This window comes from Microcebus murinus, chromosome 8 (assembly GCF_040939455.1).
Source record: "Microcebus murinus isolate Inina chromosome 8, M.murinus_Inina_mat1.0, whole genome shotgun sequence".
NCBI lineage: Eukaryota > Metazoa > Chordata > Mammalia > Primates > Cheirogaleidae > Microcebus > Microcebus murinus.
This window is the reverse complement of record NC_134111.1, coordinates 33,084,739-33,112,458: the sequence shown is the minus strand read 5'-3', so window position 1 is coordinate 33,112,458 and position 27,720 is coordinate 33,084,739. Positions and strand designations below refer to the sequence as shown.

At 40.3% G+C, this 27,720-nt stretch overlaps 1 protein-coding gene across 16 annotated transcripts in view; it reads left to right on the top strand.

Annotated features, from left to right (window-relative positions):
* NEB (nebulin) overlaps positions 1 to 27,720 on the top strand; it is a 210,534-nt gene that overhangs the window by 108,854 nt on the left and 73,960 nt on the right. For all 16 annotated transcript variants that reach the window (XM_076005535.1, XM_076005527.1, XM_076005534.1 and 13 more), the window contains 30 exons: positions 1,045 to 1,248; positions 2,553 to 2,657; positions 2,805 to 2,912; positions 3,302 to 3,613; positions 4,672 to 4,875; positions 5,726 to 5,830; positions 6,886 to 6,993; positions 8,440 to 8,751; positions 9,568 to 9,771; positions 10,618 to 10,722; positions 11,304 to 11,411; positions 12,231 to 12,542; positions 15,947 to 16,150; positions 16,508 to 16,612; positions 18,268 to 18,372; positions 18,484 to 18,795; positions 19,509 to 19,613; positions 20,182 to 20,280; positions 20,463 to 20,564; positions 20,702 to 20,809; positions 21,353 to 21,664; positions 22,853 to 22,957; positions 23,073 to 23,177; positions 24,230 to 24,334; positions 25,130 to 25,237; positions 25,338 to 25,451; positions 25,899 to 26,096; positions 26,477 to 26,581; positions 27,260 to 27,364; positions 27,470 to 27,574. In XM_076005535.1, the coding sequence (XP_075861650.1) occupies positions 1,045 to 1,248; positions 2,553 to 2,657; positions 2,805 to 2,912; positions 3,302 to 3,613; positions 4,672 to 4,875; positions 5,726 to 5,830; positions 6,886 to 6,993; positions 8,440 to 8,751; positions 9,568 to 9,771; positions 10,618 to 10,722; positions 11,304 to 11,411; positions 12,231 to 12,542; positions 15,947 to 16,150; positions 16,508 to 16,612; positions 18,268 to 18,372; positions 18,484 to 18,795; positions 19,509 to 19,613; positions 20,182 to 20,280; positions 20,463 to 20,564; positions 20,702 to 20,809; positions 21,353 to 21,664; positions 22,853 to 22,957; positions 23,073 to 23,177; positions 24,230 to 24,334; positions 25,130 to 25,237; positions 25,338 to 25,451; positions 25,899 to 26,096; positions 26,477 to 26,581; positions 27,260 to 27,364; positions 27,470 to 27,574 (4,689 nt within the window). The remainder of the gene's footprint in view (positions 1 to 1,044; positions 1,249 to 2,552; positions 2,658 to 2,804; positions 2,913 to 3,301; positions 3,614 to 4,671; positions 4,876 to 5,725; positions 5,831 to 6,885; positions 6,994 to 8,439; positions 8,752 to 9,567; positions 9,772 to 10,617; positions 10,723 to 11,303; positions 11,412 to 12,230; positions 12,543 to 15,946; positions 16,151 to 16,507; positions 16,613 to 18,267; positions 18,373 to 18,483; positions 18,796 to 19,508; positions 19,614 to 20,181; positions 20,281 to 20,462; positions 20,565 to 20,701; positions 20,810 to 21,352; positions 21,665 to 22,852; positions 22,958 to 23,072; positions 23,178 to 24,229; positions 24,335 to 25,129; positions 25,238 to 25,337; positions 25,452 to 25,898; positions 26,097 to 26,476; positions 26,582 to 27,259; positions 27,365 to 27,469; positions 27,575 to 27,720) is intronic.

Genomic DNA, 27,720 nt, shown 5'->3' with positions numbered 1-27,720 from the left:
TATATTTCAGTTAGAGGTTAATGAAAATAAGGATATTATTAAATATATTTTTCTATCCCAGTTCATTGATGCCAGGTCAAGAATTCCTGGTTTAAAGCAAACTAATTTTCCAAATGAGTCAATTGCATTATGATTTTTGTGTCTGCTTAACTCATAGGAAGCATCTATTGTAACTTGTGAATGGAAGTTTAAGAACGAATTATACATATTGAGATAATTTTTCTAAGCAACTAAACACAATAGCTCCCTAGAAATGTTAGGCACTTTTGTTTTGGCCAGTGGATTGTCCTTTGGGAACTCAAATACTACCTCATGGCTATAGCAGCTTCTTTTGATCAAGCTCTAGCTAAAAGGTAACTTTTGGAAGAATGATAAAAGTAGTGGCAATGTGAAAAAAAGAGTTTCCCAAAGCCATAAAAATAAAAAGAATTATTACCCTTCCTTATGAGAAAAATTCTTCTTCAACCAATTATTTAAATTCAAAGAAGAAAAATGAAAGAAGAAAAAAATGTATCTTTTTACTTGAATTCTAAGACAAGTAAGAGGACTGAGGATAAGATAAATAAGAGTAAAAAGATAAATACTCTTTGACTTAGAAACATGTACATAGAATTATACAAAAAACAATGCCATTTTTGTTGTCCCCAGAAAACACATTAATGCAACATGTGGTCAACCAGTAATGTTCTTCCCTTCTTAATATCACACGACTGTCATTATAGGCCACTACACTGGTGATCAAATCAGAGAATAAATACTTTGTTTCAGGAAGCAGACAGTAATTTCTTTAAGGGAGTTTTGTATCACTGAAATTGGATATTACTAAAGAGATTTTATGGGTCTTTAAAACAGTAAGTATTGGCTGCCTTCAGGACAAGGCATTTAACTAGCTATTCTAAACCAAAGTAAAGCAATCCTGTGGGTCGTCCCAGAAATTGAGGTGAATAAGATCCAGAAGTATACGGTATCTGTATATGTTAAATCAAGATCAGGCACCAGGCTCTAGCTGATGTCTATAAATACTTGACATTATTTCATTTTCAGGCTATTTACAAGGCTGATCTTGAGTGGCTGAGAGGCATTGGATGGGTTCCCATTGGCTCCATAGAGGTCGAGAAGGTGAAGAGAGCTGGAGAAATCCTGAGCGACAGGAAGTACCGCCAGCCTGCAGACCAGCAAAAATTCACATGCATTACAGACACCCCGGAAATTGTCCTGGCGAAGAATAATGCCCTGACAATGAGCAAGGTGAGCCTCCAGCTTTTTCCTGTTGCCACAGTCATATGGTCCACAGAGTTGGCTCATAAAGTAGGAAATTTCCTGGGGGGGTCCCCTGAGAGTGGAGGTGTAATGGGCAACAGAGCTTCTACCTAAGTTCTAGTTGGCTTTGTGTGCTCTTCTCAACACCACGCCCCCTAATTCTCTGTGTGCACGTGGAAGCATAGCCTGGGACGATTTCCCTGGAGTAATGCATACACCCTTCCTAGCAGTGACCTGCAGACATCACAAATGCTTTACCTTTCCCTGCACACTCTCCTAGGCAGAGCAGACTCAGGCCATTGGTGTGTCTTTGTCCATCTGGTAAGGAATATAAGCCATTCACATTTCATTCTAAAGGCTAGGAAGCACATCCTGTTTCATGGCAGGGCCAGTACACACTCAAATTGGTTGCTCGGTTTGCCCTTCCGCCTTAGGTTGTGGAAGTCCAATTTTGAAAGCAAGCTACCATTGATGCTTTCAGTTTTATTACACAAGATAGATGATCATTTCTTTCCTCTGGAGTTCTGTCAATCTGTTTAATCTTTACCCAGTGGGTAGGCCCTTACTATGCATACTTTAGATTGACTTGAACTTACCTGAATTCTTCCACATCTGTCTAGATGTCTTCTAATCATTTGGGTGGGAGGAGTTAGTGTTCAGTGCAGAATATGAAATTGAGTCTCAGAAAGCAAATTCCAGCATTTGGGGTATAAAGTTCCAGAAAGTTCTTTTACACCACATCTATCATCAGTAACCACAATGATAATAACAATAAGAAATGCCGTAAAAATTGTTGAGTATCTACTTTGGCTCAGGCATTTTACATACGTTATGGTTAATCTTCCAAAAATACTCAATGAAAAAAATGTGATTAACACCCCCTCCCCCTTAGAAATGAGGAATGTAAGGAGTTATATACCTTTCTCAAGATAAGACAGCTTGGAAATAATATAGTTGGGTTTGAACTTGAGATTGACTCTGAAGTCTGGGAATTGTTACTGTATCATAGTTCTACAATCAAGCTCCAATTTGGGGGTCCTGTGAGTAAGCTTGTGATCCACTGGATGACAAGAGTTAATAATTGAGACCAATTACTGCTTCATGTTTGTTATGAAACCATTGTACAGCTGTTTAAATATTGCTATGTTACACTCTCCCCACTACACTTTTGCTTTCCTTACCTCCAAATCGCCTTAAAAGGAGCTGTTCTATGGTTAAATGTGAGTTAAATTTGATCATAATCACAACATTATTGGTTTTAACGAAAGGTCTTCCACCCCCTCCCATCATAGCATTTATACACGGAAGCTTGGGATTCTGACAAAACCTCCATCCACGTGATGCCGGATACCCCAGAAATCTTGCTGGCCAAGAGCAATTCTGCCAACATCAGCCAGGTGAGAGATTTCCTGATTGTCGTTTTAACATTTCTAGGAGTAATTAAAATGCTTTTCCCCCTTAACAACTTCTGTTCTGGAATTTGCCTGTTAACCTCCTAAAAACACACTTTTTTTATTTTCTGTTGTATATTATCGTCTGCATAGAAACTTTACACCAAGGGATGGGATGAATCAAAGATGAAGGACTATGATCTGAGAGCAGATGCTATTTCCATCAAAAGTGCCAAGGCCTCCAGGGACATCGCCAGTGATGTGAGTACCTTGCTTCTAATTGCCCTTGGTCTCCACAATGCTGAATGACCCGTATTGTGGTTGGTGGACCACACTTTGCAATTGCTTCCACGTGTATTCCCTGGTCCCACTTCCTACCTTCCAAGACCTTTCCCTTTGGTGTTACAGGGAAGAAAAATTCATTTTGGAGTTGTAGTTAGAATTGCTGCCGTGAAAATTTCCACCCATGAAAAGATATGATTATACTACAGTTATTTTTGTGATGGTGTAAAATGTAGTTTTAAATAATAGTTCAGGGATGCCAAAATGTTCGTCATATGGAATTCTTGTCCATTTCATACTATCTGTAATTGTCAGCATGAGTATGGTTCTAAAACTGGATTTCTAAACCTGTATTTCTGTCATTTTAGTACAAATACAAGGAAGCATATGAGAAACAGAAAGGCCACCACATTGGAGCCCAGAGCATTGAAGATGATCCCAAGATTATGTGTGCTATACATGCAGGGAAGATCCACAGTGAAAGGGAGTACAAAAAGGAATTCCAGAAGTGGAAGACCAAGTTCTCTAGCCCAGTGGACATGTTAGGCATCTTGCTGGCCAAGAAATGTCAGACTCTGGTCAGTGACATTGATTATCGCAATTACCTGCATCACTGGACATGCTTACCTGATCAAAACGACATTATCCAAGCAAAGAAGGCCTATGAACTGCAGAGTGATGTATGTAACGTGAACTTTGGGAAAGGGGGAATGGGAGGCTGTAGATTTGTTAATTGTCTGGTCAGTGTCTGTGTGGACAGACCGTAGATTATGCCGTGCACACACCTGGGGCGAAGGGTGTGGAGCACCATTCACGTTGTTTAATACAAAACCCTTCTTTAAGAGTTATATTAGACCAGACGAGATGGCTCATGCCTGTAATCCTAGCACTCTGGGAGGCTGAGGTGGGCAAATAGCTCAAGGTCAGGAGTTCGAAACCAGCCTGAGCAAGAGCAAGACCCCATCTCTACTATAAATACAAAGAAATTAATTGGCCAACTAATATATATAGAAAAAATTAGCCGGGCATGGTGGCACATGCCTGTAGCCCCAGCTACTCGGGAGGCTGAGGCAGGAGGATTGCTTGAGCCCAGGAGTTTGAGGTTGCTGTGAGCTAGGCTGATGCCACGGCACTCACTCTAGCCTGGGCAACAAAGTGAGAGTCTGTCTCAAAAAAAAAAAAGAGTTATGTCTTAGGAAGCAAAAAAATAGACAGGAAGAGCCCCACATTGAGGTTATGTCCTTTATTCCCTGACCTAGATTCCAAACTGTTTTCTTCATGTCATTTGTAATGTCTGGCAATGAAAATATATTTCAGACAAACATAAATCATCTGAATATTCTTAAAATAGTTGCCGCTATTGTGCTAGATCCAAACACTAAACAGTGTAGCCTTGGGTCAGTTATTACAAGATTAAAATAGAATGAGATTCAACAAAATTTCCCTTTTAAAATTTTATAATTATATCATTTTTTTAAATATCCATTCATTATATCATGGAATTCAGCATTGTTGCTCTTTATTATAATTCATGGCTAGTATAAATAATTATGTTTTTACAGATTACTTCTGTCATCAATATTAAAAGCCCTGAATCATGTCAGGATCTCAGGTCTTACTTTTTTGGAAGAGCCATCTCCTATGCTTGTCAGCCCCTCCACCCCGTATATTTTATTTTTCAACTGAGAGGGGGTGTGTCTAACATTTGGAACGCCATTTTTGTCTGACGTCTTTGTAGAGCGTGTACAAAGCAGACCTGGAGTGGCTGCGTGGCATTGGCTGGATGCCGGAAGGCTCCGTGGAAATGAACAGAGTGAAGGTTGCGCAAGACCTCGTGAATGAAAGGCTCTATAGAACGCGACCGGAAGCTTTGTCGTTCACTAGCATCGTTGACACTCCAGAAGTTGTCCTGGCAAAAGCTAATTCTCTGCAAATAAGTGAGGTAAGAACTCTCTGACTACCAAGGTTTCTTTGTGCTGGCTTCTGTTTTCAGATGATGCCACCCAAACTGAGCCAGTAGACTGTTCCTTTTCGAAGAATTTTGGTAATTGGAGCAGCACCAACCATCTCTTGAGTAGTTTGGTGAGGGCACACACAAAGTAGAACTCTGACAAGTGCCAACATGCCTTTCCCCTACCACACATACATCCTTTGAAGCACTATAGTGAAAAATGTCACCCCATGGCAATTTAGGATAACAGGATAACAAATATTTACTTAACTCCTATTAAGTACGAAGACAGGTAGCATAATGTTACATAATAAATAGTATAACATTGTATTAGTCTGTGTTCTCTAGAGAAACAGAACCAATTGGATGTGTGTATATGTATTTATGTGTGGGTGTATATATAGAGAAAGAGAGTGAGAAGAGAGAGTTTAAGGAACTGGCTCATGAGACTGTAAGCTGGCAAGTCCAGAGTCTGTGGGGTAAGCCAAAAGCCTGGAGACTCATGGAAGAGTTGCACTTTAAGCCCAAGGACAGTCTGCAGGCAGAATTCCTCCCTGCTCAGGGGGCCTTCGACTGATTGGATGAGGCCCACCCCCATTAAGGAAGATCATCTGCTTTATTCAAACTCTACTGACATATATATTAATCTCATCTGAAAAATGACCTCACAGAAACACCTATAATACTGTTTGACCAAATATCTGGGTGCTGTGGCCTAGCCAAGTTGACACATAAAACGGACCATTACAAACATACAGAAAAACATTTTTCCAGGTTGCACAGTCGCTAAAACTTAATATTTCAGATAGCCATTTTCCTTCTATTTTCCTTCTTTCCACAGAAACTGTATCAAGATGCCTGGAATAAAGATAAAGTCAACATCACCATTCCTTCGGATACCCCGACCATGCTGCAGGCCCAGATCAATGCCATGCAAATCAGCAATGTAAGAGGCTTAAGTATGGGGCAATAGCTGTCAGCGTGGGGAGGGTGTTATAATGGACAAATTCCCTACCTTAGGACATTTGCGGCTTTTGGTGCTAGGCATTTGCTCTTCAGCCACCATTCCCAGTGCAGCAGGAATGGAAATTCTGCCTTTCAAACATCCACTTGGACATGCAGCTGGGTTGCTGGATTGCAGGTGTTGGGATACTGAATCCCGTTGGTGTCCTCCTTCACTCCCAACAGTCTCTGTTGGCTTCTTAGGTCTTCTGATTGATCCAGGACTTTATTGTTTGACATTTCAGGGCTATAAGAAAGCCAGAAGACAACTTTTAATTATATCCAAACAGCAGGACATCTATGTGACATCGCTTTAGCAGAAACATCTGAAAAGTCAAAGGCTGGAATTAGGAAAAAAATCTTTTCAGGTCTTCTCTAGAATGCTGATGAAGGTTTTCTGGCTTCTGCATTGATTTCTTAGTTTCCATATACTGTGTAGTGGGATATTTTCAAATACATACCATAGGGTAGTGAATGTAAATATTCAAACATTAATAGAGTTAGATGTTTAGCTTTAAATTGTTTTTTTATGTCTCCCTTCTTTTTTTGTGTGGTTTTTTTTTTTCGGCATTTTATGTGGGTACAGATTTTAAGGTTTCAGTAAATGCCCATTTCCCCCCCTCCCCCCACAAGTCTGAGTCTCCATCATGACCATCCCCCAGATGGTGCACATCTCACTCATTATGTATGTATATACCCACCCTCCTCCCCCCTCCCACCTGCCCAATACCCTATTACTGTAGTACCTATGTGTCCACTTAGGTGCTACTCAGTTAATACCAATTAGCTTTAAATTTTTAATCAGAAGTATCCTGTACTCCACAAAGTATATAGTAAACAACCAAAGTAAATAGCCAACAACCAAAAGAACTCAGGAACGCATGCTTTTTTCTTGTTGTCTACATTTCATTATGCCTTATGATTTACATATATGATGACTTTGAATATAATCATTTGTTTTCCATGCTTGTAAACAAATTTTGTGCTTTCCCTCAATAGAAACTCTACCAAAAAGACTGGAATGAGGCCAAACAGAAAGGCTATGACATAAGAGCAGATGCCATTGAAATCAAGCAAGCCAAAGCCTCCAGAGACATTGCCAGTGAGGTACGCTTCCTTCTATTTTCTTGTAGTTTTTCTCCACTCTAGACCAAATAGAGAGACTATTTTTCAAGAATTTTGAGTTTTTGAAATTCATGCAAACAATTGCATTTCATCTTGTGCTAAAGGCTTTCTCTATGTAAAAATATTAAAATGGGATGGAAAACATTAAGCATAGCATAGGTGAGGTATATGTATAAATAACTTTGATGGTGTTTCTAAGTAGAAACAAAATATCACAAAGAGTCTATATGAAATTCTTGGGGAAAAATCAGGAACCAATACAATGTCATTTTATCGGTCAAATATTTCTGACATTCTCCATAAATATAAATCACAGATGATAGTTTCATAGAAGACTTAAGACTGAAATCATGGTTTATATCCAAAATTTTATAATGGAGGCTTATATAGAATACTCTTAGTAACCTTTGAGTTTACTTAACTCTGATTTTGAAACTTAGTAACAGTCAAAATAATTATCCTGCCAAGCCCACCCCAACCCCAGCTCCAAATCTTTTTTTTTTTTTTTTTTTTTAGTACAACTCCATCTCATGCCTCCAAAAAGCTCCAAATATTTAAGCCACTTTGTTCTCGTTCTCTGGGTCTTCTCTGTTTTTATCTCATGTATCCACTGTTTTCTCCTTCTTCTTCCTTATTTTTACCTTTAATAACCACAGCTAGTCCACAGTATATGCCTTATTCCCTGTTTTCTCTCTCCTCCTTTTGTCCAAACTTGCCTATGTTGTCCAGACATAGGAAAGAAAAAGAAAGCATCTTACTCTAGTCCCAAGACATTCATCAGGTGGAAACTCTTGTCCACAGACTTTTTTATTGTCATCTTCTGATTCAAGCCAACAAGCTTGCTTTCTGTGTCTGAAACATGCACCTTTCTTGTCTGTCTCCAAAACCACACATACGACCTCTCTCATACCTGAGGTACCTCCAGGACTCCTGGAAGAATATTTGACCTAATGCTGTACCTGCTAGGGGACGTTGGTGGTGGCAGTTACCCTCACTGTGCCCAATTTTCCTCATCTGAAAGATACAATAATAATAGTATCTACCTCATAAAGAATTGTGAGGATCAACTCAGTAATAATTGCTGCTATTCAATGATTTTTGACTGCAAAACTCAGTGGTTTCATAAGGATCAACCTAACACACTTAAAGCATTCAGTGTCTGGCATATAGCAATCACTCCATAAATATTAGCTATAATTTTATTACTCTTGTTCACCATACTATTTCCCTCCTGATTCACTCATGTCCTCTATGAAGCTACCTAAAATAGTCCTATTTAATTTCTTTAAAGTGAACTGAAATGTATGACTGCCAATGTTGAGTCAATTTACATTTAGACAAAGAAAATATTCTGACATCATTTAAAGAAAAATCCTCTCAATGCATTATCCTCATATGTCTTTTTAAATCTGATTTTCACAACTTCAGTACAAATACAAAGAAGGTTACCGCAAACAACTGGGCCACCACGTGGGTTTCCGCAGCCTACAAGATGACCCCAAGTTGGTATGGTCAATACATGCTGCCAAGATCCAGAGTGACAGGGAATACAAGAAAGCTTATGAGAAGTCTAAAGGAATTTACAACACGCCATTGGACATGATGTCAATTGTTCAAGCCAAGAAATGCCAGGTCCTGGTTAGCGACGTTGATTATCGCAATTACCTGCACCAGTGGATATGCCTGCCAGATCAGAACGATGTGATCCAGGCCAAGAAAGCCTATGACCTGCAGAGCGATGTGCGTATACTGTCACTAGACTCCGGGGAAATGTGTGTTTGTGTGTTTAATCACAGTGCATTCCCTAGAGACATAATTTAAATGGTGATATTAACAGAACCTAACATATTCTGTACAATTCATGGTCGTAGAGTTTTTCCTAAACATTGTCTATGTTATACAAGATTCCTTCTTATAGTAGTAATAGCAAGACCTTATTTGCCAAGATGAAAATCAGTCTCTTATTCTATGTAACCAGGTAGAAAATTTCAGTTGCAGCTGTTCTGATCCATTACCTTTGCAGGATCAGGTGTCTAAATTTCAGAAATAGATGTAAGCATAAGGAAATGTTGGATTTCACATTTACCTGACATGGGGGTGGGGGGGGTGGATATAAATATAGGAATGCATTTTTTCCTCAATTATGCATATATCTAAAGCTCTTTTCCTCCTAAAATCCTAAACCCTAAATTCTAAAATCCTAAAATCCTAAAATAAAAAAGATGTTACTCTCAGTGGCACATATAAATGGCAGACTTCAAGGGGTGAGCGTAGAAACTCAACGTAGTATAAAAACAAAATTATGTGCCATTGTCATCTGTCATTCCACCAAGTGCCACTTGTGAGCTTTGTTCCAATTCCTGCAGGATGCTGTGAACTTCTGCCAGAGATCAGTGCCAGAGACATAACACCCAAGTATTAGCATTTAATGTTGGTCCTTGAGTGTCATGACATTGGCCCCTCGCTAATTTAAATAGAGATGGCATGTGTTTGCAAGCACACGCTCTTGGGAACTGATTTGACTCTTCTGCCCTTGTGTTCCTCTGCTTCATGTAGAACCTGTACAAAGCAGACCTGGAATGGATAAAGGGTATCGGATGGTTGCCAGAGGGTTCTGTGGAAGTGATGAGAGTGAAGAATGCCCAGAATCTCATGAATGAAAGGTTGTATCGGACAAGGCCGGAGGCACTCAAATTCACCAGCATCGTGGACACTCCAGAAGTAATCCGGGCAAAGATCAACGCTGTACAGATCAGTGAGGTAAGCTGGGTTGGTGATGGTTTCAGACAAATTGAAGAAATCTAAAGACTTCTAACTGTGAACTTTCAACTGCTAATGTCAGTATCAGGATGTTGAACACACATATACCCAGAGAGATCTTCATATAGTCAGTCAATCAGCAGTCTCTATATTTTATTTGCTTTGATAAGTCTTTGGTCAGTACACACGTGGTGGGCACCTTCATGTTCTACAAACCCTGATACGTACTTTGATCACATTTCAAAATCTGGCTTGTAATACAGGCCCACCACTGAATATTATAATCACAAAATTGCAACCTTTTAATACCAGTCAATCATAAAATAGGTTGAGAAGTCCAGGGGCAACCCCAATATTAGACATTATGACAGTTCTCTGGGCCAGGAAAAACAGGTTCTGATTAGCAATGGCGATTTATCACAGTTATCTGCAATTTGGACTGACTTCCCAGATAATTAGATGTGAATAAATGGAAAAGAGCAATTTCACTACCATATTTCTGACTCATTGAAGATGTATACTGTATCACACATGAATGTATTCTTGTTGAAGTCACTATTGGCACCTTTTAAAGAAAAATGCAAATGAAGACAATATGTGATCTTTACACTTCCATCAGAGAATCCCCAAAGAGAACTTTTCATTTTACTTTATTTATTTATTTAACTTTACTTAAAATTTTTAATTTTACTTATAATTTTAGTCGTTTTAATTTACTATAAAATTTACTGATGATTTTATTCATTATAAATGTATTCAAGGGTTTTTAATGAGTTCATAATTTTGCTCAGGTGGTAATTGATTTATTTACGAATCAACCACCCCATGGTTTTTCATTTTTACCAGCCGTTGTATCGGGATGCCTGGGAGAGAGAGAAGGCAAATGTGAACATCCCAGCCGACACACCGTTGATGCTGCAGTCCAAGATCAACGCCGTACAGATCAGCAATGTGAGACCCTACACGTGCATTGGTTTGTCAAAGTGCTCTCTGCATAACCAGCCCTCTTACTGACACACTCCAAAGAGAGTTTGGCAAAAGGCATTTCTTACCATTCCTTTTATACCTAGTCTTTAAGCTAATGATAAGTAGCTGTGTGGGTCTGTGTGTGTGTTTATAATACAGAGACATGTGTCTCTATCTTTGTTGGAAGGAAAAATTAGATGATTCCTCCAAAAAAATGACCTAAAACGTATAGATATATGTATAAATAATATTGATGTCTCCTTTTTAGTGGGCCATCATTACTTTTTCCTATGAGAAGCCAAACAATACATAATTTTCCCTGATTTTGACATGATTTACTGTCTCCTAAATGTCCTTCTTCAAAAAAAAAATTGGGGGCAGAGAGCTTTACTGAATGTCATTAAAAATCTCCTGGAACTCAAGTTCATTATGAAACCAGCTTATTTTATAAATCTTAAGGAGAGACTAATGTTAGTGTGACTGCTAATATCTACTTTTGAACACAACAGTAATGCTAAGTAGCTCCCTCTTCAGAATGACTGTGGCATTGCACTCTCCACTTGCAGAAACACTACCAGCAAGCTTGGGAAGACGTCAAGATGACCGGTTATGACCTGCGAGCAGATGCCATTGGAATCCAGCATGCCAAGGCTTCCAGGGACATTGCCAGTGACGTAAGAGCTCCTCCTTGCCCAGCCTTCACAAACACTAACTAGTAGACACACAGGGAGGATAACTTAATTCTGCAGGAATTATATTTAAATAGAATGCAGGTCATTGTGAGTATGTTTTACAATCCCAAGTTCAAGTACAACTCTTACAACAATTTGAGGATCCTCTAGCATCTGTACTTGGTTCTGTAATTCTTATATTCAAGCACAGATTTTGAATTTCTCTTCAAAATCTTCCCAGCATCAGTTAATTTACAAGCACTTATACAGATTTAATTCTTTGAGTACAGAGAATTCTGTTGTGACTCAAAGTGTGGCATGCATACTACTGGTGGTTCCTGTGATAATTTTATGCAGTACATGGACACACATTTTTAAAATAGTTATATGGTTGTCTTACTGCGTGCTAGAAAACATTTTTCTCCATTTAGATAGGATTGTACGTTTTTAAATAAAACTTTAAAATAAGTTTACAATTTAAAACTAAATTTATTTAAACAAAGAATTAATTTGATTTAAAGTATTATGAAGTACAGGTCATACTTGTTTGTAGAAAAACATCTGAAGTTCAGGAATACTGGACAAGGTTATATTGGGAGATAATTCAGAAGTGCGGTTCTTGCCTGAGAGGGGCTCACAATATTTTCATGCACATGGACACGGAGGACAACCCAATATAGCAAAAGTTGTAGTATAAATTTAAAGAAAAACAGTATTCCCCACAAAAGGTAATCCAGGGGAGATGGAATTATTTTGGGTAGGCTCTCTGGAAAAAGTGAGTTTGGAAAGACTACTGTTTTTTTTTCTGTGCACATCTACCAGTACCTGTACAAAACTACGTATGAGAAACAGAAAGGACATTACATTGGATGTCGTACTGCCAAGGAAGACCCCAAACTGGTTTGGGCTGCAAATGTATTGAAGATGCAGAATGACAGGCTGTACAAAAAGGCCTACAATGATAACAAGGCCAAGATCACCATCCCAGTGGACATGGTGTCCATCAACGCTGCCAAAGAAGGCCAGGCCATAGCAAGCAATGTGGACTATCGCCAGTACCTGCACCAGTGGTCTTGCTTCCCCGACCAGAATGACATAATCCAAGCCCGGAAAGCCTATGACCTGCAGAGCAACGTAAGTGTGTCCCCCAGGAAGCAAGTCCTCCATAGTTTTGCCTGATGACACCTTCCAATGCTCCGGGAAACACAACTCCCCATACATAGGCACTTCACTTTTCGTATTTTATCAAATTTATTAATTGCTTACCTTATTACCAAGTTTATTCAGAAGGGTTTTAGTTTATTAGTAAAGATGCTATCAGAATTTTGTATAGATTTGTTGATGTGTGCAGTGTTTATAGTTTCTTAAACATAAGAATGCCATGGTCCTCAGGCCAGGTGTAGTGGCTCACGCCTGTAATCCTAGCACTCTGGGAGGCCAGGGTGGGAGAATCACTTGAGGCCAGGAGTTCGAGAATGCCATGGTCCTTCAACCATGTATTAAAGTAGGGCAGCACTATCTTCCTTAAAATTAATTTCAAGCCCGGCACAGTGATGAGTGCTAATAGTTCCAGCTACTCAGGAGGTGAAGGCAGGATGATCACTAGAGCCCCGGAGTTTGAGGTTGTGGTGAGCTATAATCACACCACTGCACTCCAGCCTGGGTGACAGAGCAAGACCCTGTCTCAATAAAAAAGAAACCAATTTCAAGAGTTAAGAGCATGCTATAGACCAACAGTCCCTAACCTTTTTGGCACCAGGGACCAGTTTCACGAAAGACAATTTTCTACAGACCGAGGGTGGATAAGGAGGGTGATAAGGAGGGTGGATAAGGGAGGGGGTTGGTTTCAAGATGATTCAAGTACATTACAATTATTGTGCACATTATTTCTATTATTACATTGAGATACATAATGAAATAGTTATACAACTCACAATAATGCAGGATCTAATGCCGCTGCTGATCTGACAGGAGGCAGAGCTCAGGCGATGATGCGAGCGATGGGGAGCAGCTGTAAATACAGATGAAGCTTTGCTAGCTCGCCACCTGCTGCTCACCTCGTGCTGTGCAGCCCAGTTCCTGATAGACCACAGGCGGTACTGGTCCACAGCCCGGAGGGCGGGGGCCACAGCTCTAAACCACATTTCCTTTAACTTGGTGTTCTTCACAATACGGTGTCTCATTAATTTACCTAAGGCAGTTTTAGATTTACTCACATTTTCTGCCCATTCAAGATTTTAGAAATGATGGATTCTAAAGGTTATTTTATTTCTTGTAGAGAATGGCTATCTTCTTAAAATTATGTGAACTTGCTTCCCTTAAGCTTCAAGAGATATTTGCTTATAATGAATGAGTTCGTACAGGAAAGAATGCTCATCACTTGAAATGAATTGCCAAATGGTAGATACAAGACAGTTCCTAGAGAAATATAATCTCTTCATTAATCTGAACCACATTAGTACACTGAGATATGCCTATAAATCAACTTCTTAAAGAATGAGGAAGGGAAACTTCGGAATCTTTAGGTAATTTTTATTGAGAATCCCTTCTTTAAACATTAAAACGTAAAATGTCATTCTTCATTAAGGTAGAAATTTCCCAACATTTTTCACTCCTCTTACTACACTTTCAGTCTGACATTTGTATCCTATTAACTAGCTATTAAAATACCAGTTTTCTGAACAACACAATGGCTTTTTATAAAAGGAATAACTGGTTATATTATTCAAGGTTCTCCAGAGAAACAGAACCAATAGAATATGTGCATAGATGTAAACATAGATCTATGAGAGGAGATTTATTACGGGAATTGACTTATGCAATTATGGAAGCTGAGAAGTCCCATTTCAATCCATCTGCCGGCTGGGGACCCAGGGCCTGTAGTGTGGCTCAGTCCAAGTCCCAAGGTCTGAGAACCAGGGGGACAATGGTGTAATTCTCAGTCCAAGGCTTAAGACCTGAGAACCTGGTATAAGTCCCAGAAGTCTAATTTCTTCCAGGAACACCCTCACAGACATACCCCAGAAATAATGATTTACCAGCTACCTGGTATGCCCCGTCAAGTTGACACTTAAAATTAACCATCACAAGCCAGGTGCAGTGGTGCACACCTGTTGTCCCAGCTACTCAAGAGGCTAAGGTGGGAAGACCACTTGAATCCAGCCTGGGCAACATAGCAAGATCCCATTTCTAAATATTAAAAATAAAAAAATCAAATTAACCAGTATACTGGTGTTTAAGATAGAGCAATTTTATCTGCTTATCTACGTATCTATATTTGGGGAAGCAGGTTTGGATAGCTAAGAACATGCAACTCCTGATTTAAAGAGAGGTACTGTCTTAGAAAACTCAATGGAGTCCAAAATTGTGGAACTAGTGATTGAATTCTTAATCATCTTTTTAAAAATACTGATTAAACACACTATGTGCCAGGCATTGTGCTAAGCACTAATGATGCAATGGAGAATAAAGAAGAAGAAGAAAAAGCAAGACATAGCTCCTGACTTTAAGGAGTTCACATTGATAAGAAAGAAATAGATGTTAATGAAAGACTGTCATTAAAAACTGAGATGGCTGAGAAAGAGTGCTCTGTGTTGCTATGAAGAGAGGTCGGTAAAGCTCCTCTGAGAAAGGGCTGTTTTGTTGGGGTATGAAGGGAGAGTGGGAGTTGGCTCCACAAGGAGGACATGGAGGCATTCCTGCCGGAAGACCCACATATGCAAAGGGGGCAGGTGCAAACCCCAAACCAAAACAGATTTGCATCTTTGCCCTAAGACAAATGGGAAGCCATAGGATGGGGGAATGTTGTGACATCAGATTTGAATTAGGAACTTTGACAAGATCATTCTGGCTGTTTCGTAGAGAACTTACTGGAGAGCCCATTGTTGTTCCTTTAAAATCCACATTGGCTAGTATGGTGGCTGCCTAAATATTATTCAAGAATCAGGCGGGGCTTGGCAGCTCACACCTGTAATCCCAGCACTTTGGGAAGCCGAGGCAGGAGGATCTCTTGAGCCCAGGAGTTTAAGACCAGCCTGGGCAATATAGTGAGACCCCCATCTCTACAAAAAATTTAAAAATTAGCTGGGCGTGGTGCACATGCCTGTCGTCCCAGCCACTCAGGACACGGAGGCAGGAAGATCACCACTTGAGCCCAGGATTAGAGGCTGCAGTGAGCTATGATCACGCCACTACACTTCAGCCTGGATGACAGAGAGAGACTCTGTCTCTAAAAAAAAATAAATAAATAAAAATCTTCCATGTATAACCCCAAATGGAGAGCTGCTTCCATATCACCCTGCCTTTTAGAGTGGACTTGGGCACCCCGACTCAGAGGCCCTGCTGCAGAAAACAAAGCAAGACGACACACTGCTGTGTGTATGCAGAATTATGTGTGTCGGGCCAGTGCTCCGTTTTAGTTACTGTTTGTGGAAGATAAAGTATAACGTAAAAACTACTTCCTTATTTTATCCTCCCACACACAAAAACACCAAGAAAAACCAAATCCTGCTGCTATTTAACTTTGTTTTGTTTGTCAGGCCATCTACAAGGCTGACTTGGAGTGGTTGCGTGGCATCGGCTGGATGCCTGAAGGCTCTCCGGAACTGTTGAGAGTCAAAAATGCCCAGCATATCCTAAGTGACAATGTCTATCGGACACCTGTGGTCAATCTCAAGTACTCAAGCATCGTTGACACACCTGAAGTGGTCCTTGCTAAATCCAATGCTGAAAATATTAGTATTGTAAGTCAGGTTTTTTTCCTATTAAAATTGAATTGGTGCTATAAATATAAGATAAATAATTATCTTGGTGATCTATTTCTAGGATAATAATAATTTGATAATTTTATTAAGTTATGTTGATGGCATTGTTTTGGTTTTGCTTATTAATTGTAAACAAAACCACAAAGTATCGATAAACGGTATTAATACAGACTTCATATCAAATGTGAGTAGCTTGCATGATGAGATTCCAGAAATCTTTGCCCTAGTATGAAAAGATTTTGGGTCAGATCCAAAAGAAAAGTTCAAAGTTCTGCATTGAAACTAGCAAAAGTACAAATTGCAAAGTAATTTTGTTTCTATTGTTTCTTTCCACAGCCAAAGTACAGAGAAGTCTGGGACAAGGATAAAACCTCAGTCCACATAATGCCGGATACTCCAGAAATCAATCTTGCTAGAGCAAACGCTCTTAATGTGAGCAACGTAAGTACCACAGCGGACTCCCTTTTGTTTGGAAAGTTACCCGTTGGTGCTATTACATGACTATGGAACTCTTCACAGCCAAGGGGGAGAAGATTGACTGGGGGGAGGGACAGGGAAGACCCCTTGCCATCAGCCCTTGACAGGAGTGGAGAAAGGAGATCCTTGGCTGAGTCACTGGCAAGGCCAGTTATTGCAGAGCCAACGTCAACATGACGGAATCTCCCTCTTTGTCCTTTTTGAATAAGGACAAAAGAAGATGAAAAAGGAATGAAGAGGTACACAGACAAGAAAGGAGAATTAATGACAGATTCATATAAACTCAAAATAATTATGAGAATTATTTGCAAAAACATGTGAATTAATTTTAAAACCTGAATCAATGGAGGATTTTCTAGAATCCTATAAATTACCAAAATTGACCCCAGGAAAAAAATAGAAAACACATAGTTAGGAATTAAGAGGATCATTAAACACTTTCCTTCCTCCTTGCAAATGCCAGGGTCTCCCAGTGGTTTCACAGGAGAATACTTTCAAAACTTGAGGAAATAAACAAATTACCATGGAGCCTAATAAAATAAGGAAAACCATCACAATTACCCAAACTTGTCAAAAAATAGTTTCACAAATTAAAAGCTGTAGATCAATAATAATGGGGAAATCTTGAGTAAAATATTAACAAATCAAATTGAGCAGTACATTCAAATGATATGATACAAAAAAATTGGGGTTTATGTAGGAATGCCAAGAGGGGTCTATATTCAGAAACCTAATAATGTAATAGGACAAAAGAGAAAAGCTGTGTGCTCATTTTATGAAATTATAAAGGCATCTGACAAAATCCAATACCCATTCTTAGTTTTAAAAAATAAAATCTTAGTGAAAAAAGAACATGAATATTTTCTTGTCACAGCTAAAAAAATAAATTTCAAATCAAAGGCCAGCCCAGTAAGTAAGCTTCTTATTCAAGTCAGGAGGATTAAAAGAAGGACACCCACTAGCACCATCATTGCTTAACACTTGCTGGAAGTACTTGGTTATGTGAGTAAGCTTCTCACTGATGCAAATGTAATTACCTAAGAGTAAGAATAAGAAATAAATGTTGGAAAGAAAGAGGCAAAGTTATCATTATTTGCAGAAGAAATTATTTTAAGCCTGGAAAATGCAGGAGAATCAACTAAACGAGTCTACTAGTGAATACAAAAGAGTTCAGTTATGTGGCTGGCTACACAATAAGAGAAAGTTCAAGAAAGATATAAATAAATAAATGGAATTATTGAATTAAAGAAATTATTTAATTATAACTTTTTTTTTAAAAAAAGTCTGAACTTAGTGCTACCAATACACCAACACGAGAAAACAAAGCTAAACTCTTTTACGTTATGGGTGAGATTATAAAGCAGGAACAACTACAGGAAGGCTGTGATTCAAATGAAAATGAAAGGAGCCTTGTCAAGCCCGGACCTTTGGTCACCAGACGGCATTTCACGTTCCAGGACGAGGGTGCACAGGATGATCCTCACCCATTCTCTTTTCTTTACCTGCTCTCAAGTCCTGGGGCTTCAAAACTGTACCCCTGTGATATTAGTTCTACTTGAGCGCTGGGCACTGTTGGTAGATCTGAATGTGGAATGATACCTTCTTTTTCTCCTTTTCAGAAAATTTACCGCGAGGGTTGGGAAGACGTGAAGGCGAGCTGTGACGTCCGCCTGGACGCCATCCCCATCCAGGCTGCCAAGGCCTCCAGGGAGATCGCCAGCGACGTGAGTGGCCCTTTTTTTAACTTCTCGGTTTTTTTTTTTTTTTTCAGCAAATGCCCAAGGTGCACAAAGGGGACGTGCTGTGACCCATCTGCTTTGTGTTTCCATGCCCAGTATAAATACAAGCTTGACCACGAGAAGCAGAAGGGACACTACGTGGGCACCCGCACAGCCAGGGATGACAACAAGATCCGGTGGGCCCTCATAGCTGGCAAGATCCAGAACGAACGCGAGTACCGGCTGCAGTGGGCCAAGTGGAAGTCCAAGATCCAGAGCCCTGCGGACATGCTTTCCATCCTGCATTCGAAATCAAGCCAGGGGCTGGTCAGCAACGTTGATTACCGCAATTACCTGCACCAGTGGACCTGCATGCCCGACCAGAACGATGTGATTCAGGCCAAGAAAGCCTACGAGCTGCAGAGTGACGTGAGTGGGCCGCCTTTTAGGATGAGCGCTTCTCTCCTTGTGCCATGAACCCCAGAAAGTTCACGGCGTTAAACCCTGTATCATCATTTCACATCTCTATTCAGCCAAGAATTTGATATTAGTTAGATTATAGTATGGTATCAAAATCACCAAAGGCAAGAAGGATCTAAACTTTGTGTCAAGAAATAGACGGTATAGTGTGTAGTCTGGTCTTAATTGTATCAGGTTAAAGAAAACTATTGTGAAAATATTATTTCTATAGAATTTAGGTAGCTATAGAGGCTTATCTTGAGTAAAATACTGGCAGTCCATGGACAGGATGCAGGCACAGACATGCTTGTTTAATTGACACGGTGTTTAGAAATTTTTAATTAAGTCACCAAGATTTCTAAATAAGGGGATTTTTTGTGCACAAATCTAGGATTTCCCATTTCTCTGGAAAATTCAGAGGTGGCAGCTCTGGACATACATTACCCCTTGGCAGGCATAACCTGGAACTGAACTGAGACTAACCCCCTTTAACCAGAAAATATATCCTCCAGTTTGTCACCCTACGTGGCCTCCTAATTAATTTTCTTATGTTGCCTGCCTGGCTGCTTCAGTATGTCATCCTCGGTTTGTGTAGTGTATTTCTTCATCAGCCCAGTGGATAGGCTAAATAGGAGGACCATGCGACCCAGGTCACTAAATTCATTGTGGCCTTGTTTTCACAGGCTGTTTACAAGGCCGACTTGGAGTGGCTGCGTGGAATTGGGTGGATGCCAAATGATTCCGTTTCTGTCAATCACGCCAAACATGCTGCGGATATCTTCAGCGAGGTATTCCAAGATTTTACCCTGCCATTCAGTACATTTCCCAACAGTCTGAACAGAAATACAGGAGCCAAAATGCAGTCATTTCATCTTAGCAGTTTTAACCATTTAATTTCTGCAAAAACCAGACATATATTTTTCTACAATAATCCTATACTGTCCGTATTACATGCTGGGACCACATCTATAATATATTAATAATATCCAGCACACTCACTGATGCTTGGATTTGTTTAATTGGAAAAATCGTCTGGTCTGCAATAGCAGTACACTTGGGAGAAGTTTGTCCAGTTGGAAAAATGTACTGTGTATCATGTTGCACATAATATAGTGTTTAATGAGACATTACATAACCTTGGGGACTAAGCAAACTTGCTACTTTAAAATCTGTAGAAGAAGCCAACGCATTTGTTTAAAAAAAAATAAAATGTGAAAAGAAAGTCAAATTACTGAGAAGATGCCATTCAGATCTGGGCATTCTATGCTTCTAGTAGAGAAGGTCTTTGGTGTATCTTTTTCAGCTCATACACAACCAGGAATAGCAACTACTTAAAAGATATTTTCTTTCCCATAGAAAAAATATCGCACAAAAATAGAAACTCTCAACTTCACACCTGTGGATGACAGAGTTGATTATGTGACAGCAAAACAAAGTGGTGAGATCCTCAATGATGTAAGTATATGGCTGTTTTAAAGTTGCACAATCATGAAGATGTTGTTTCCAAAGCTTTTCTAACATCCAGTCACTGTCGTAGATACAGATTTTAATCATTGAAATTATTGCTGTTAGCAATTGCTTGGACAACATGATGCTTTCTTAACATCAAGTAACTGGCCCTCTTGCCTCCCATTTAGATTAAGTACCGGAAACACTGGAATGACACCAAATCCAACTACACCCTCACAGAAACCCCCCAGCTGCACGCTGCCCAGGAGGCTGCCCGGATCCTGGACCAGGTATGGGTTTTATCTGGATGCCTGGTACTTTGTGTGGGCATGGAGAACCTTAATGGAACTATAGGAGATTTATGCACACAGCTTATCCCTCCTTTTGACTCCTCGTTTTAACCCTGTGTTGTGGCTCTGTCTTCTAGTACCTCTACAAAGAAGGCTGGGAGAAACAAAAAGCCACAGGCTACATTCTGCCTCCGGATGCTGTGCCATTTGTTCATGCTCATCACTCCGGTGATGTTCAGAGTGAGGTAATTGATCCTGATACGAGTGCACTTTGCAAAAACAAGGCTTGCCCATAAAGGATTCTAGTTATGCCTAAGGCATAGACAGCACCTTCAGGGTGTTCCTTTTGAGCTTGGCAGACCTGGCTTGGCTGGGGATGTTTGGAGTACTTGCTTCCCTTTTGGTCCTTCTCCCATGGGCTTTGGCCTTTCTTCTTCCTCTTCTTCTATTTTTTCCCCTTTGGCTTCTTTAAAAGCCATTATTTGAGTTCTTTACTGTTTCTGATATCCTCTGCCCTCTCTAAAATCTAGGCCTTTGAATAAAAATATGGCCAGAATTAGAGAACAAATATATGGGGCTTATTTTTTTCTATTTTTAAATGGCATTTCTTCTTATTTATTTATTTATTTAAATAAATAAATGTATTTGTTTATTTGTTCTTGGGGGAAGGGGTGTCAAACAAAAAGCTGGGAGGCTAAATTTGCTGGTATTCCTTAACAAGTGCTCAAACTCCCTTTGCCGTGTGTGCTTGTTAAAGCTGATGAGATCTATGTTCTTCTTCCCACCAGCTGAAATACAAAGCTGAACACGTAAAGCAAAAAGGTCACTATGTTGGTGTCCCGACGATGAGAGACGATCCTAAACTGGTTTGGTTTGAGCATGCAGGCCAGATTCAGAATGACAGACTGTATAAAGAGGACTATCACAAAACAAAGGCCAAAATCAACATTCCTGGTGATATGGTGTCAGTCTTGGCCGCCAAGCAGGGGCAGACCCTCGTCAGTGATATCGATTACCGTAATTACCTGCACCAATGGACGTGCCATCCTGACCAAAATGATGTCATTCAAGCAAGAAAGGCCTACGACCTACAGAGCGATGTAAGTGATTTTTGTTTCTTCATTATCTAGAAGTGTATGGTACACTCCGAGAATGATAAACAGCATTCCAAGTCCACCAGGCTCGGATATGTAAAGCCATACATATTTAGTTTGTTCCCAGAAGGGAACTGAGGTTGAATATGAAATAGAAAAAGATCAGGAACAGTGATGGATTGACAGCTTTGCCCACTGACTATATTTCTCCATAACTTTCAAAGTTGATTTAAAAAAAACTCTGGTTTGTTGTTTTTTTTTGTACCATTTCTGCCATTAGTAACTCTTCATGCACATGCACAAAGAAAACTATCACCTGATTTAAAATAATAATTGGCTTGGGTGGGGATCGAGATTGTGTTGAGGTTTTGACATTATCAGTTGACAGCATAGTTAAGGACCTAGGAATGTCCTATTCCTGCTTTGCCAAATCTCTCATTCCTCAAGGCATTTATGAAGGAGTTGTTTACAAGAAATAAAAGCAAAAGAGAAACAAAGTATTGATTAAGCTGTGTGAGGGTCCAGTACCCCTCATGCAGAGCTTTGGTAAAGCTACAATAGAGAATATGACATAGGCCACCTCTCTAAGAAAGCCTCCCTCGAAAGCCTGCATCAAGGTCTTTACCTATCACCATCCATCCATCCATGAGTGTGGAACAGAAACATCAACTTAAGTTGCTCAGGTGCACAGAAGAGCTAATCCTACTTGGGTCTCTTCATCATTGCAAAAAAAAGAAACAATCAAAGACAACCTGCAGCATGGATGTTGATTATGAACATCCTGCCTCTCTGGTTGCTGCAGCAGAATGACTGTTTCGGAGCTTTAATCAGATTAGCCACTCCTCTTCATTTGGTGTGGGATAGACTGGGAGCTAGGCCCATCCCCTGGACTCGTAGCACTGGAGTGGTCCTGCTCTCAGAGCACTCAACCACTTTCCATTTGTAAATGACTCTTCTCCACTCCTACTTCCCTCTGCATACTTACCCCTCAAAGCACTGAGCAGAGTGCCACATGCACAGTATGACAGGCTTAAGAAATATGGTTCAGGGAAAGTCACAATGGAATGAATGAGACAATAGCCACTAGAGAGAAATCCTTAAAAAGCTTCTGAAAACAATTGTTTGTAATCTTCAGTCTGTAAGCCCGTGTCTGAGTCCTTCATACCTCTGTCATATCTCTTTTTCTGCTCTCAGAATATCTACAAAGCTGACCTGGAGTGGCTGAGAGGCATTGGCTGGATGCCCCTGGATTCTGTGGACCACGTGAGGGTTACTAAGAACCAGGAGATGGTGAATCAGGTACACAAAGGCCGTTCTCCCCCTAATCTAATGCCTGCCCTCCTTACCTGCCATGTGGGGGTAGGTACTGTCTGGTGGGGGTAGACCTGTCTTAATCATCTCTGTGTCTTTGCAGATAAAATATAAGAAAGATGCTCTTGAAAACTATCCTAACTTTACAAGTGTGGTGGATCCTCCAGAGATTGTTTTGGCCAAGATCAACTCTGTCAATCAAAGTGATGTAAGTTTGCTCTGTATATGCTGAAGTACATAGTCTTGGGAAGTTAGTCCTCTATCATTGAATGGATTAACTTAATGCTAGATAATCATTTGTAAGAAATTAGGAGGTGGTAAATTATAAGATAATGTTTGGAGAGGATGTTTTAAAAGTCACTCATAAGTCGATGGGACTGCAAACTAGTACAACCTGTATGGAAAACAGTATGGAGATCTCTCAAAGAGCTAAAAGTAGATCTATCATTCAATCCAGCAATCCCACTATTGGGTATCTACCCAAAGGAAAAAAAATCATTTTATCAAAAAGATACCTGGACACAAATGTTACAGCAAATGTAACACAAATTTGTGTACCTATTACACAAATGATACAGCACAATTCATAATTGCAAAGACATGGAATCAACCTAAGTGCCCATCAATTCATGAGTGGACAGAGAAAATGTAGTGTTTGTATATTTACACACACACACACACACACACACGCACCATGGAGTACTACTCAGCCATAAAAAGTAATGAAATAATGTCATTTGTAGCAACTTGGATGGAACTAGAGTCCACTATCCTAAGTGAAGTATCTCGGGAATGGAAAAATAAACACCACATGCTAATAAGTGGGAACTAAATGATGGGTACACACAGGCACAAAAAGACCTAAAGGCCATGGAAACTAAGAAGGGGAGACGGGAGGGGGTGAGAGGCAAACACTTACCTATGGGGTACAATGAACACTGTCCTGGTGGCAGGTACACTGAAAGCCCTGATTTCAGCAGTATACAGTGTATCCATGTAACAAAGACATTTGTACCCTCTTAATATTTTGAAATAAAAAAGTAAAGGTCACTAGTAGATGGTATACTCTATTGACTTTTAGATATCTATATTCCTATCCAAATTGTTCTACTATATTAACTAAAATGGACTGAAATTCCACTAGCTGATTAGTTTTAATCTCTAAATGTAGATCGATTATTATGTTACTAGGTAAATCCTATAAAAATTTAAATATACATTTATAATAATAAAAGCTTTTGTTTTGTTTTCTTGCCTTAGGTGAAATATAAAGAAACATTCAATAAAGCCAAGGGCAAGTATACATTTTCTCCAGACACGCCACATATCTCCCACTCTAAAGACATGGGAAAACTCTACAGTACTGTAAGTTCTCTTTGTGTAATAATAACTTAGTTCCTCCATTAAAGCTCTTGTCAGTATTTATATTCTTGGCTGATTTTATGAACAGCTGAGCTTTTAAGGCAACATGTTATTGTCATCGCATTTAGTCTCATTTGTTAGAAATAACACGTTATTCCAGGCAAATAGCATTTATTTGGCTGGTATTTTTTGAGCTCCTGTGATGTTCCAGGAACTATAGGAGGCAGTGAGGGGCTAAAGCTCCATGAGACAAGTGAGAGGAGCAGACATATAAGTAAATAGATAGACAATTGCATGTAACAAGTGCTGGAAGGGCTCTGGGTGCTCTGGGTGCTCACGTCCTGAGCAACCACCAACAGAGAAAAGAGAGGAAAGGCTGTTCCCTCTTCAGCAATCAGGCACAAGAATCCCCAGCCAGCAAGTGAGAGTCTTGCCCTCCAGGCCTTAATTCAGCTAATTTAAAGGAAAATGATGCGGGAAGGGGTGTACGCACATACACTTGCTTGCCTGCCCACGGAGAAGCGATCTTTGGCAATTCTCTCCCAACGTGCAAATTTTTTGTCACTTTTACTAGAATTATAAATGTAGTCAACTGTGTTGTAAAATGCCTAGAGTCTGTAGTTTTAATTTGCAATAAACTAAACAACTGCCCTGTTCTAGGTAGACACGCAGCTCTAAATAAAGATTTAAGCCTTGCCCTGAACATATATGTTTTACCTTAATTTTACCAGTTGTTTTTAGGGGTATCTGGAAGAAGCTGAATGCAAACTTTTGTTGATGCATACTTCTTTCTTCCAGATACTGTATAAAGGGGCGTGGGAGGGAACCAAGGCCTATGGCTACACCCTGGATGAGCGCTACATTCCCATTGTTGGAGCCAAGCACGCCGATCTGGTGAACAGCGAGGTCAGTACCACCTTCTTTCCTGAGTTTGGGAGTCTTTACTGCGGGGCAAGGGGTTGGTTAGAAAACTCCAGTGATTCTCAATGTTGAACCCACTTCACAGCTTAAATACAAAGAGACATATGTGAAGCAGAGAGGTCACTACCTGGCTGGGAAAGTGATCAGTGAGTTCCCTGGTGTGGTTCACTGTTTGGATTTCCAGAAGATGAGGAGCGCGGTAAGCAAATGTTCACTTTAACATGGGTTGTGCACACCATAAGCGTGCTGTTTTGTCTGCCTGTATATAACCCACCCTTTGGTTCAAGACTAGCTGGGGGGGATGGAATAGCGTGGAGTCATCCTGACAATTTTCCCCATCCTCGCCAGTTAGCCTGTGGACCTGAGGGCTAATGGGCTTCCTCCCGCCCCTGCCCTCCCCCACCAGCAAACACACAGTGAGGGCTCTGTGTTGGGAAGAGTAGAAAGCAACAAGGGCACTATTTGCCCTGTCTTATAAATGTATGGGGAATTTACAAAGAAGAATATACTAAAGTATCATTTCTTTTAACTTTAGTCTAGAGGTACTGATCTCTTATCAGAAACAAGGCTCTAAAAGAGATTGACCAGAATAATTTACATTTTAATGCCTTTCTTGCTTTTGTCTTTAAAAAATATTATTCTCTAGTTGAACTACAGAAGAGACTATGAGGACACCAAAGCAAATGTTCATATCCCCAATGATATGATGAACCATGTGCTGGCTAAAAAGTGCCAGTATATCCTCAGTGACCTGGAGTATCGACACTACTTTCACCAGTGGACATCTCTTCCGGAAGAACCCAATGTTATGCGCGTCCGGCATGCCCAGGAGATCTTAAGTGATGTATGATGTTCTTTCTGCAGCTTGACTTAGCCACAGCCTTCCCCTCCCCCTCCACACTCCAGTGGTCCCTGTATTCGTAAACCCTGCTGCTTTTCAACACAAAGTGGCACAAGTGACCACTTTTTGGTGTACGAATCCCCTCTGAGCCATAGAACACATATGTTAACTACTTAATCTGTTTAACGCTAGACTAAGACTTAGGTATCACTCTCCTCCTGAGCTTCTTTAGGCCAGGGAGCTAAAGACCCTCCAGCTGGTGAGAGGCCCGTCCCATGTCCTCTAAGCATTAAGCACAGACAAGGGCTCCTAGGAAATTATCAAAATGCTCAATTGTAAATTAAAAATACCTGTCACCTTTCATTGCTCTTTCTTTCCTGCAGAATGTGTATAAAGATGACTTGAATTGGTTGAAAGGCATTGGTTGCTACGTCTGGGATACGCCCCAGATTCTCCATGCCAAGAAATCATACGACCTCCAGAGTCAGGTGAGCCACCTTGCTGGATGGACGAGCTCTCTCTGGATCAAGGGAATCCGTGGTAGTGTCAGTGGGCTGACGGCCAGGCTGTGACAGTGTGTGTGATCTAATAGAACAAAGCTCCCTCCCTTCCCTGCCAGACGCCCCTAGTGGCCTGCTCTGGTACTAACCTGCTCAGCGGGAGTCTCCCCAGCGTAGTTTAAGGCAGTGCACATCTATAACCGAAAGTCATCTGGGAGGTGTTTCCTGGTGAACTACTCTCAAGCGTCTATACCTTAGTTGATCAGGTTAACTTGCAAAGAGTAAGACGCAAAAGCATCCTTTGATCACAGGTAGATACATTTTAAAGGGGAAAACAAATATCTGAAACGTTCCCCTGCACGTGGTTCAGCTCTCACAGAGCAAGTCTAATGGGATGTTGAAATCGAGGGGCCGCTGGCAGGGGTAGAATACAAGCATGGAAAAGGCAACACAAGGACGATCCAGACCCCATTCTCCATCAAGAGAAACCTCATTCTAGTAGCCATCCAAAGTCTGCAGGACTGTAGAATGATACTATTCTGTTTATTAGGATTAAAGCAGAAACCCAGAAAGAAATAAAGGCACATCTAAGTTGGCACAAGCAGCTATAGCTGATGACAGACCTGTAGTTGACCATCTCCAGTGACTTCTTTTCTTCTTCCATAGCTACAATACACAGCAGCAGGTAAAGAAAATCTACAAAACTACAATCTGGTCACAGACACGCCGGTTTACGTGACTGCTCTTCAAAGTGGCATTAATGCCAGTGAGGTGCGTCATCTTGTACTTCTCTTCCAGGGACAGGCCATTTCTTGTCTTTAATGTATTTCCAAGCAACAGAGGTGGATAAATGACCCATTCTTTTTTTGTCTCTAGGTGAAATATAAGGAAAATTATCATCAGATTAAGGACAAATATACAACAGTTCTGGAAACAGTGGATTATGACAGAACCAAGAATCTGAAGAATCTTTATAGCAGTGTGAGTTGAGTTTTTGTCCTCTTTTATGTGAGCCACCTTGTTCGCCTTCCAGGACAATGACACAATAAATGGGGTAGTCTCCCTGTCCCAAAAGGTTTTTCCAGTTTTATTTCTTATACCTTGAGATTCATACTTTATCTGATAAA